Below are 12,920 nucleotides of genomic sequence, written 5' to 3' on the forward strand. Positions count from 1 at the left end.
AGACTTGGTGGTGCCGTCTTTTCTGTCCTTTTACATGCCTTAGAGCATCCATCAAGGATGGGTAACACCACGCCAAAGTCCTTTTGCTGCTGAGGAAACCCATCCCTTCCCATCCATTAAGCCATGTGCAGTTGAGCAGCTGGAGCACTTGCCAGTCCCTCCTGCTGAGTTCTGTGCTGCTCTGTGTGGAAGGGTTGGGTTCATTGGCCCACAGGGAGAGTAAACTGGGCTCCCCAGAGGAGTGGTTAAAATATTAACCTGGCAAGAATCCAGTCCCTGTTTCGAGGATTTTATCCAGTGACCATTTCATGTAAAATATAGAAGCAATCCTGGAAGAAACAATGTAATCCAGCATTTCTGCTCTATCACTGCAGTCATGCTCTTTATTTCTTGATGAAAGATGCCCCATAAATGAGCAGAGTGAAACAGCTTTGCCCAGGAGGCAGGGACAGACCATCAGTCTAATCCATAGGTTGTGATTCAGATGCTTACCTGAGACATAGAAAATGTGCACTTACACAAGGACCGCTATTCCCACGTACAATGGTACCCAAAACCCAGTCTTTTAAGCTATGATTTAATGTTGCTATTAAGGAAATAAAAGCTTAAATCATTTATGTCTTTAATAGTGTTTTCCATTTTTATAAGAATACTTACTGCTAAACTGAAAAGAACAGGATGTTCTTTTTATACAAAAATTCCTTATATCAAAATCACTTTGAATACATTTCACATTACATGGGGAAAAAACCATATTCATCCTTTACATGTGTAGGGATGTCACTGAAATCAATTAGTCATAGCCAAATATCTAGTGGCAGGCTAATACATCAAGCATAATGCTATATACAATGTTATGATACCTAATTATACTTTGATAAGGAAGATTTGATATCATAGAGGAAAAATATGTCTTACAACGGATATATGTAGATAGACATTTTATTTTTTTTATTTTTTCAAAAAATAGCAAATGTCTTAAGAACACAAACCAGAAAGTTATTAAAAGCTTCATAGCAAAATATTTAGCCAACTCTGTTACAATATATAGGCTTGAGGTTCTAACAGTTAGCACTATGCCTCAGCTCACTGAGCAAGTAATGCTCCTGATACATAAACATCACTCAGTTGAAATATGAAGCTGAATATTAAAAAAAAAAGAGGGTATTTTTATCTTTGATCATTCAGCATCAAAGTAATCAAAGAACAACGACATTTTAACAGGTTTGATTCTTTTGGGGAAAAGCCATTAAAAATAATTCCTGAGTATTTAGGTTAAGTGAATATATAAAAAATGACCAATTAAGACCAACATCCTGTTAGGTGAGCCTTGCAGCTTGAAGTGACATTCTCTAGCATGGCTGTCATGGCAGGATCACAGCCTAAATACCTTAATGAAATACATGAAAAACCTGTACGCACATTCAAATTCTCACTTTCTTCAGCAATAGCCCTCAACTGTCAAATGTGAAGCTTGCTTTGCTGAGAAAAACATTGTTTTAAATGTCACTTCCTTTTGCAAAACCTTGTAATGCAAATTGCCACAGCTAAGCCTCCACTGAACCACCACACCAATAATTATGTGAAATATATAAATCCAAATTTAGGCAAGGGGCTTTCATGCTATGTTAGTATACATATTGAATTGTATGCTTTGTATCAGTATTTTGAACACGGAGATCTAGTTATTTAGCTTCTCGCTATTGTAATGAGAGGCAATATATTAATTTTCCATTATTCTCTTCAGATGCATGTCACAATAACATCTGATTATACACCATGTTTCTAAAATCCTGTTGGCATTCATCATGTTCCTATGATTTTAATTGAATCTGTATATCTTGATTGTAAAACTGCTGCCAATCAAAGTGGTTTAGAGAACTAATCTCAGAAGAATTTCAGATTTCTTGCTTTGTATATGTTTTCCCAGAATTACAGGATTAAATTACAATGGACGTAGAAAGATTATTGTACAAAGCATAGTTAATAATTCACAACACTGGTATTCAACTCGACCAATTACAATGAAATCACAAAAATTGTTTTAATTATACCCACTCTTTTCTACCCACCCACCCCAATATGTAAACAAGTTTCTCACAATGACAATGGCAAGACTCTAGTTACCGAGATGTACTGTATGTGAAAAATAATACCTAGGATAAAGGCCTGGATTTGACAATTCCAGTATGTGCTCCTGCTTAATTCCCATTCTAGACCACAAGCACCGTTTTCAGACTCTTGCAGTCATTAAATAAACAGAACTTATAGGTAAATGTAGCTTTTTTTCCAATGCAGGCTTCTGGACTCAAACTGATAAAAGTAACATGCTTATATAGAACAAAAGTAATAATGATTTGGGAAAAATTGGAATCAGTCATACCAAAACTCTCTGAGCAATGATAATGTACAGTATTGCAGCTGTATGTTACTAAGACAAAAAACTCTTGGCATTACAAAGATGAAGATCTCTGTTCACACAAGCCAATTTTAATGGGCTATTAAGCATCTGGTAAAAACAGGCTTGTACTAGTCTCACTGAAAAGGAAACACTTGTCAAAATGTTTGAGTATTTTTTAAAAATACTATATGACATCTTCTAAATTGCAATTTAAATATTAAAACCTTGTTTCAGAAGTTCCTCGCTTCAGGTTGTTACTCAAAAACTCGTCATGTTCAAAACTCAAATTATTATGAGATCTTGATATCATAAGAAGCTTTTCCTTATTAGTAAAGTCTTTCTTGACTGCTGCTTGTGGCACAAGTAACCTATCCATTGGGTCCTCTTTGTTTTCTAGTTTCATATATCCTTTACTGTTGCTCCGATCCAGTCTGGGCCAGCTGGGGTGTTTCCTTTGTTCAGCTTGGACAGTGAGTGTAGATGGACCCCTGTCCAAGTCCAGGGACTTCGAATGTGAAGACAGAAGATGCAGAGATGTGTTGGACCCGAACTGTTTCCTGGCAGCGCCAGGGGATAAAAGCTTTCCTGTGCTTGGCCCAAGAGTCATAGAAGATTTGAACTGATCAGATGGAGTGTCCACAAATGAATTGTGTCGTGGCAGCATGGCAGCAGCTGGTCTGCAGGATTCATTGGTATCAGTTAATGGAATGGCCAGAGAATCCATCGACAGATTTCTAGACTGACTCCTAGTGATCTCCGAGTCCTCAGTTATGTTGTCTATACTGGGCTCATCAATAACACAGTTATTCAGTTTAATTACTGGCAGTGTGAAAGCACTAATAGAAGATGATACAATGGATTTTGTTTCACACTTTATAGAGCCAGGGTTCTTGTCATCTGAAGCCTTGCTGGAGGGAGGGTAAATTCCAAAAACTGAGCCAGATTGCTCAGTCAGCAGAGGTGGCAGGAGGCTACCAGTGGTCCTGTCTTCGTTTAGGGTAATCTCATCTTCTTCAGCAGAACTATCCATTCTAAAATTACCCTTGAAGCCAGAGAATGTTGCAACTGTGTTCGCAGCCAGCCGCGATGCACACGAGCTCCCACTGTGCCGGAGTTCTCCTTCCCCCAACAAGCCAGTGTAGGCACCACTCAGCTGCTTTTGTTCCTTGATCCTCAGGGTGTGGATGTCTATTACAGTGGAATATATGTCTCTCATGTGTATGATTTTTGTTTCCTTATCACGGTTTTCGTGCAGAACGGCATTTGCACAAATAAAAATGAAGATTCCAATGCCCATAGTAAAAGGGCCCAGCATTTTCATCTTATCCGAGTGCACATGTTGTTCAAAGAAACGAAGTAAAATGCTTCCTTGGCTTCTCAGGACCTGGGTTTCATTTACAGATAGATTATCTTCAGATCCTAAAAGCTGTTCCTTTTGGGGCCAATATCCAAGAATGGCCATTGCAATCCCAAAGAATGCTATTAGCACTCCCAAAACAAGGAAGAATCCCGATGGAGAATAGAGACGGATTTTGCCCCTAACAATTACTACATCTGCCCTGGGCCGGCGTCTAACTGGTTTCTTCTCCTCAGAAGCTGGAGCTGTGGCAAGATTTACATGTTGCTGAGATCTGGCAGAGTCTTGCCTTTTTAAGGCAGCCAGTCCTGTTATGACTCCTCCGGTTGCTATCATAGTTCTGTATTGTGCGCTGAGAGAAAGAAAAAAAAAATAATAAAAGAAATATTGAGGCAAGCAAAGGCTGTGTCTGCAAATATAAACAGCACTTTGTTAATCTGTAGATATATCTTGATAATCAAAATATTCATGACTTTTTAAAAGCTACTATATTTTAACACAGTTATGAAATAGTAGCAGTTTTCAGATTCACATGACATCTTAAAAAAAAATTTCCAGAAGTCTTTCATTGCTGTAAATATAGGTAATAGATCTTCAATCAGTGATACAGACAGTAGCAGAAAGCTAGTGCTCTTAGTAGCGATATATCAGGATTAAAGGTTAAAATATTCAGAAGTCTTAACAGATGATTTATCTCTGGACTGGGCTGCAGCAAAGTCAATAATATATTATTACCTTGTAGGTGTTTTAGATAATTTTAGCACTTTAGCAAATAGTTCTTTTAAAAATTTCTATGACACACAGTGACTATGAATACAGCTCATTCTACATATCCCCTTTAAGAATCCTTTCTTACAGACTTCAGCACATATTAATACATATTTATTCCATAATTTTAAGTGGGTTTTATTAAACCTATTCAGATCACCCAAGTCTCTACTACAGAAACATTTCTGCCTTTCCCAATAAAACTGACTCTCTTTTATGCAAAGCTAGATCTTTTTTCTCCTCTTCTTGGTTCCTTGTGGACTACAAATCAAATAGCTCACTTTAGCTTACCAGATCAGAAATATTCATAAATTTCAAGTTCATCAATTCAAAGCTTCATCACTTATGAGGATTTTTTTTTCATTTTTCACACCTGGCTGTCTATTACATGAGAAACATTAACAGGCATGGGTTTAAAAAGAGAAAGCCATATTTGACAGTTTTGTGTAAGTAAGAGTAACAAATGAAACAAGCCAGTTCAGGATAATTCTATTTTCTTTTACAAGGCTTCTTATAATCAGACTCAGAAATACTTTCTGAGTTTAATTAATGAGTTTTAGAATTAATACTAGATAACATTATAGATTAAAATTAAGATGCTATAAGCCAGGTATGAAAAAGTTGTGATCTCTTTGGTGGCTTTACTAGGCTCAGAAATAAAGAAAGGCTGATGGTCTGTTGCAGAGGAGAAGGCTACATGTCAAAGCTGGGGATGATTTAACACGCAAAGCTAAAGTTGGGCTGGGTGAATAATGTGAGAGGCTAAAAAGCAGAGGCAAAGCAAACCAGTGACTGCTTGCAATTTACAGGCGGTAATTTTCATCACGGATCTCTTAAAATATTTCTGTTTTTAAAAAAATCTTAGCAGTGCACCCATGGGGAAAAAAAATATTGTATCTCTCATGGTACGAGAAACAAACAGGCTACATTTGGATACTATCACAGATCTCCAACACTGCAAGCAGGCGTCACATAAGCATGTCTATAAACAGAAATCAGTCCAACCCACCAATTATAAACATGATTATGAAATTAATAGGGAATTTGAGACAGCTGTCTAAGTGGAAGGACTAATCCAGAAAAAGTATGCAGCCAGTGTTCACTATTATCTGTTCAGCAGCAATTCAGGTAACAGACAGAGCAACAAACTGAACTCCCTCCCTGCACCATCACTACTAAAGGACAGAGGGCTTCCTCTCTCTCTGTGAGAAACCTTTTCTTTTGCAAAGGAAAGAACTGAAAAAAGGCCTAGGGTGCTAAGTACACAATTTCTGAAAGAGAAGTAAGTCCATAGCATTATTCAAAAAAATCTCAGAAATTTCACATATAGTATTACGTTTCACGTTCCAAATATCTCTGGAAATTCTCATCCTTTGCAATTCACTTCCTTTTTTATGCTATCTGGGCAATTTCCATATAATCATAGAATCATTTAGGTTGGAAAAGACCTTTAAGATCACCAAGTACAACCAAACCATTAATCCAAGACTGCCAAGTCCACCACTAAACCATGTCCCTAAGTGCCACATCTACATGCTTTTTAAACATTTCCAGGGATGGTGATTCTACCACATCCCTGGGCAGCCTGTTCCAATGCTTGACCACCACTTCAGTGAAGAAATTTTTCCTAATACTCAACCCAATCCTCCCCTGGCACAACTTCCCTCTCATCCTATCACTTGTTGCTTGGGCAAAGAGACCAACACCCACCTCGCTACAACCTCCTTCCAGGTCGTAGATGTACCTTTCAGAAAGAGATCAGTAAGGTCTCCTCTGAGCCTCCTTTTCTCTGGGCTGAACAACCCCAGTCCCCTCAGACACTCCTCATAAGACTTGTGCTCTAGATCCTTCACCAGTTTTGTTGTCCTTTGGACCACGCTGCTGAACCTCAATGCGTGCCTTGTAACGACGGGCCCAAAACTGAACACAGTGTTTGAGGTGCAGCTTCATCAGTGCCGAGTACAGCAGGGGTAATCACTGCCCTGGTCCTGCTGGTGACACTATTTCTGATACAGTCCAGGATGCTGTTGGCCTTCTTGGCCACCTGTGCACACTGCTGGCTCATATTCAGCCGGCTGTCAACCAGCACCCCCAGGTCCTTTTCCACCAGGCAGCTTTCCAGCCACCCTTCCCCACGCCCGTAGCGCTGCGTGGGGTTGTTGTGACCCAAGTGCAGGGCCTGGCACTTCTCCTTGTTGAACCTCATACAACTGGCCTTGGCCCATCGGTCCAGCCTGTCCAGATCCCTCTGCAGAGCCTTCCTGCCCTCCAGTAGATCAACACTCCCCTGCAACTTGGTGTCATCTGCAAACTTACTGAGGGTGCACTTGGTCCCCTCATCCAGATCGTTGATACTGATATTAAACAGAACTGGCCCCCAATACCACTTGTGACTGGACATCAATAGTTCAATGCCAGTTAATTTCATGATGGCTTCATGAAAAGCCCCTTTTTATTTTAAATGTAACAATTTTAAAAACCCCCAAAGTTATTTGACATTGATAGTCTTTAAAAATTAAAACTTTCTCATATGCCTATGTGATTAAGCATTTCTGCCAAAACAAAAGAACATTATTCTGTAAAACAAGGTTTTGAATCTCTAAACAGAAATAAATAGGACTTATCCATTACAAAAGCTGTTGTATTTTATCATGACTCAATTAAATGCAATTAGTTTTCTCTATGAAATAAATTAAGAGAATTATGGCATGTCTTTACTGAAATGAACAATCATTTAGCTATAATCTAGTTTGTTCCATTATTCTCTTCCAGATTCCAGACCTTTGGGGGCAGGACAAGGAGTTTCCATATTCATGTGGTATTTTACAGGCACACATCAACCCACTCTGTCCATTCTCAAGGCTCCAAGAAACTCACAGGCATGGCAGGTTAGTGCTAAATCCACACTCTGTTGGCAGGATTTCTTACTGCGCTTACCACAGCTACCTGGATTGCACCAAATGGTGAATGGAGTAAACTCACATCTGCTTGCAAAATATTTTAAACATATTCCTAGCAAAACCTCCTCTCTAACTCTGAATAGCAGAGCCAATAAAAACGTTCTTAAAAATTACATCTGCGGGGTGTCTTTCTACAGAAAGTTTCCATTTGCAGATTTTGCAAAATTTGCAGGAAAACCACATGTCAATTTCTTTTTTAACTGGTCTCTGGTAACTTGGAGGACAGACAGAAATGGAGATCTTTTAAAGTGAAAGTGAGAGAGAAAGCAAGATCTCTCAAGAGTCGTCCTACCATTTCAGGGGAACACTTTGTTCTCTGTTCACTTTACCTGCATCAGAACTTGGGTGTGGGGACAGAAAGTCTCGCTGCAACAAGATACAACTACATTTTATACAAATAAAAAGTCTCATTCCTATTTCTTGAGTTCACATCAATATTATTAAATCCTCTTTCATGGAAAAAATCACAACCAGGTTGGTAAATAATAATTTGTAATGAACCACAGTGTTGGTAAGGCTTATAAGCTACTTAATGGCTGAATTTTTATCTCTTCCACATTTAACAAAATCAATGGTATTAACAGACATACTGGTATAAAATGATTTCACTTCGTACAGACAGCTTTTCAGAAACCAATTAGAACGAAGTGCATATTAAGATTGAAACCTTTTTTTAGAAAATATTATAATTAGAATGAAATAACACTGTAGATACATTTGATTTATTCTGCAAATCTGTTTAGTACACATAAAAGCCATAATAAGTGGCAGTGACAAATGCTGCTTCTCTTATTTAACTTAGTACAGTGATTACATTTAGTTTTAGCCTGAAGTCTGAATTCAAACTTCTGAACAAGCAAAGACATAGAAGACTTTGACTCAGGGTTAAATGCAGATTACGCAAAGAACTCAGACAGCATCCCTTTGGTGGCACTGTGAATGACACAACCCGGTTCTAAAACAAATAGAATAATAGTAAAATGGATGTGGAATACAGAATAAAAAGAAAGGAACAGGTCTATAATTCATTTTATAGAACACAACTGTCTTGCTGGTACAAAAGCACCACAGCTGCCAAGCTCCTTTTTAAAGAGCAAATGCTGAGTGACTCTCTAACCTTGTAATGTTCTGTTTGTTTCACCTTCACCGAGAACATCAGGTCCAAAGGCCTGGACAGGTTGGGGTTTTAGTCTTGAAAGAAGCAGTGGCCCAGAGTTACCTCTACATTTAGCTTCACCTTGCATTGTGCTGTTGTTACAGAGTGGCCCTGCCACCACCCTTGTCAGCCACTCAACAATCACCCAAGAAAAGCCTGTCTTGTTAGAGATCCTGTAGAGCAGCTCCTGCTCACTCTTGCTCTTGCTCTCTCTCTGCATTGCTCATACAGAGGATGACGATTCAGGCTCCTGACACTCCAGTTCTAACCTCTTCAATGGCCATTAGCAAGATGTACTTCACCTTTCATCCAGGCTGTGGGCAAAGCCCGGTTCTTTGCATCTGGTGTGCTCTCTAGGAGATGCCTTTAAAAGAAAGAAACAGCAGCCAACGGAGTAACAGGTTATGTGCCTCCTTAGCACGAAGATACCCCTCAGCAGATACTACTGGTAGTTATCTCAAGTGATGTAGCCTCAGAAGGGCCTTCAAAAAGCCATGTGACAAGGACAGAGAAATGGGGACGAAGGGCTGTAGCCCATCTAAGAACAGAATACTAGAACCAGAAGAATAAATTCATGCAGAAAACATTTCCAGACATGATGCAAAATGCATAATGATAGAAGAAACATCATTCTGTGATGTGGAGTGGCATCTGCTTTTTCCTTACATTAAACTGGCTACCCCAGCCAAGGCTGCCAGAGAGGCTGGAAGGGATTCTCCTTTATCACCTTTCCATATGGGGAAAGGTTGCACAGATGCTCAAGGAAGGGCTGTCATAAAGGAAACTTTGGTAAAAACAGCTTTCACAGAACAGTTTGTTGTGAGAAACCACTAGACTTGCATTTGCCAAGCAAAGAATGAAGTATTTTCCTAATCAAGTCAGGGGGGCAAACAACTCAAATAAACAAAGAAACAGTAGATTCACTAAGTGATACAAAGGTAAGCCAAATTATCATATAAAAACCATAAATTATTCACAAACTAATTTAGCACAGGTGGATGAAGATCCCTCTTTTCTAACAGGACATCAGGTTATCACTGATGATCAGACAGAAACACAGTGCATTTATGCAGCAAGCATAACCCATCTCTGACTTTGCCAGCATAGAGAAAGGCAGGGATGCAGGAGGCAGGTGACCTGGGGACTCACTAGAGTAGCTGCAGAGCACAGAGCAACTTAAACAGCCTGGACACATCTACAGGGAGGTGTGGCAGATAAGAGGAGTGACTCAGAGCCTTTCTGATGCTAGCAACTGTCTGTCTACACAAGTAATACCCAGTTATCCTTTGGAAGCTAAGCAAATGACAAAATGAGTGGGATAGGATTTCATGGAATTTGAGCCCAGTTGGCTCAGTGATTGATTATCCCAGATATAAGAGATGTATCAACTGCAAGAACCTATCGCAGACTGCACATTCCTGTTTTAACAGCAATTACAGCAAGAGCTGCTATTTAGACAATGGCTCTAATGCTAGGCAGCCTAGGAAAATCTGAAATACATGTGTGCAAGAGCACAGCTTCAATGGAAGGAATTGCCTTCATAGTATGTTCTAGTTGCACCAGATAACTTCTCCAGGTTCCACAAACTATAAACTGTTTACTTCTCTCTTTTACCTAAGAGGCCACCACCTTAATACCCCTCTTTCCTCCCTGATGACTAGCATCACCTTAACTGTACTGCTGCCAACTAACTTCTTTCCAGAGCTGGTCTAACTATTAAGCAATTGTTCTCAACTTGTAGCAAGCTTTAACATTTGGGGCTTTTATTTTACATGCCTGAAAGCTTATCTAATTTTTTCAACTCTTTTGGTAATATAAAAGTTATTACTTCTACCTACAACTTAGTCTTTTGAATACATACATAGTTATTTGAATTACACTGAGATCATACACTTAATTTTAAATGTATACTAGCAGCATAGATGGGAAGCAAACTAAAGAATGCTAGAATTGTATTTCTTTAATATTATTTGTTTTATTCTAGATATATTTCAGTGTCACTTACCACTTATCTTTGTTATTTGCATAAATATTTTTTCTCATTTACTGTTTGAAAAATGATTCAAACTGAATGATGTAAAATTATCAGAACTATACGTGCTATATCCCTGTAGTTTAATGTTATGCTAAACTTTTGAAAATACAGCTCTTGTGTTTCAGAAAGAATTAAACATCACTGCAGTAAGTATGGTGTGACAGAACCTTATTTATATTACCGTAACATTTCTGATCTTACTGTTTCAGCTGATAAGGAAATTTATTTCCCATTAGTATTTGATTCTTTATCATTTAAGTGACTCACTTTCAAATTCTAACACAAGGACAAATTTTACATCAAGGAAAGTTTCTTTGAATTTTGATAAACCTCAGGTCCTAGAAATGAAGGAGGTATCAGACAGACTGTTTAGTCATAAAATATTTCTCAAAATCAAGAATGCAAATACTAAAGTAATAAGAGAGCTGCTAACATAACTGAGTAAACAAATCAATAGTAAGCATTAATTAAGCATTAAACATCTAAATTTTCTCCTAATGTACAATATGTACATATCAATGTTATCTATGCATTGAGGTTGTCACTGGTACAAACTGTTCTATTCCAAAGGTAAAAATATGCAACTTTTTAGGCCCAACGGGATTAATCATTCTGGTAGAGACAATACAGCAATAGCCAAACACAGGGTAGTTCTACAAGAAGTAGAAAAAATAATCTCAAATTACACGTTGATCTAGCAGCTCCCTCCAAGTGACGAGCACACCAATGGGACTACCCAATGATGCACCCCTCTCCTCATATCAGTTCCTCAAAATCTGACCTGATGGAACAGATTAAAGAAGAAAAGCAAGCAAGCAGAAGACATCTTTTGTATTTATGATTATGGGGTATTTAAAATGTACTTTGACAAAAAACGTGAAATGTGGAATTAAAAATCTTCATAACCTCAGCTAGGATTTTAGAGTCATGATAGAAAAGCCAAGGATAGGAAATTGCAAGCCTATTTAAAACATTAAAGCTTTGAAATTTCCAGGGGAAACAAACTCTTCGTGTTCAAATTGCCTTTAGTGGTGCCTCTTTTAGGCTGAAAGGGATCAGCTTAGGGACTAATCATGTTCTTTTAACCTCCAGTCAGATTATGGAAGCAGGCCAAATTCTGCAAGCAGTTAGTTCCACAGCATAAAAAGGAAAAGGCAAGCCACACATGGGTCAGGCAATGCAAAAGCACCAGTGGGTCTGAGTGGCTGCAGGTAGTCCATTGCAGAGATTAAAAACAGGTTCCCTGGATATTGGTAGATCACACAGCTCTATCAGATGGTCTGTACTTGCTTTACAATAGTACCATGTTAAATAGTAATATCTTTGCACTCATAAGTGGAAAATAAAAGCTTGGTATTAAGGACATGTCCAAATCTGTTGGGAAATTTGCAGTCCGACACCAACCCATTCACTTAAAAACATCTAGATCTAGCAGTGTGTTTCAAATCTGCACTGTACCAGTCCAAGCAAGACCAACCAGTTGTCTCATGTCCTAGCATCATGTGGCACTGTGAAGAGCCTGGTCCATCTTCTTGATCACCCCCTTGTAGGTACTGGGGGGCTGTAGTTAGGTCCTCCCAGAGCCATCCCTTCTCCAGGGCTGAACCAGCCCCACTTGCTTGCTCAGTCTGCTGGCAGGGCAAGAGCTTCAGTCCCCAACCACCTGGGGCCCCCATGCTGAGCTTGCTCCAGTCTGTTAATGCCTTTCTTCACATGTTACTAATAGGAAATTCCTTTTTAGAAATCACCCGGATTTTATTTGGCTCTAAACTAACTTGAAATAATCAACCAGTAACTAGGGAATGTGAACTACAAATTACAAACCCAGAAATATTGAAAAATGTAATTGTAAGCCTGTTACCCAATTTGGGGAATGCCATAACTTCATTCTTTAAATCACATCAAACAAAAATCCCTTCTGAATGCCTTCATCACTTACAGTATCTGCCATATACATTAATTATTTCAACTATTACGCCAAGGTCAAAAGTAAGGTGAACACCCAGCAATACTGCACAAAGATGAATGCCTGAGCTGCTTATCCTCTTTGCTATTACTTCTTCTTCAGCTTAATCCTTTCAGTGGGTCATATATTGTAATTCTGTGCAAAATCAGCAACATTCACTATTGGCAGCATTACACAGAGCTTGTTAGCCACTCACAAAAACACAGAGCACACATCAAAGAGAGAAAGAAGGAACCTGAGTTTTGCTTTCAAGACGCTGCTCTATGGCTTGGCCTAG

At 38.8% G+C, this 12,920-nt stretch overlaps 1 protein-coding gene across 1 annotated transcript in view; it reads right to left on the reverse strand.

The window, feature by feature from the left end:
- Nucleotides 1-1,154: 1,154 nt before the first annotated feature.
- TMEM200A (transmembrane protein 200A) overlaps nt 1,155-12,920 on the reverse strand; it is a 59,405-nt gene continuing 47,639 nt past the window's right edge. Inside the window, exon 2 of the mRNA XM_080388076.1 lies at nt 1,155-4,110. Within this exon, the coding sequence (XP_080244202.1) occupies nt 2,619-4,094 (1,476 nt within the window). The 5' untranslated portion in view covers nt 4,095-4,110 and the 3' untranslated portion in view covers nt 1,155-2,618. The remainder of the gene's footprint in view (nt 4,111-12,920) is intronic.

The sequence above is a fragment of the Falco punctatus genome (genome assembly GCF_963210335.1).
Source record: "Falco punctatus genome assembly, chromosome: 5".
Taxonomy (NCBI): Eukaryota; Metazoa; Chordata; class Aves; order Falconiformes; family Falconidae; genus Falco; species Falco punctatus.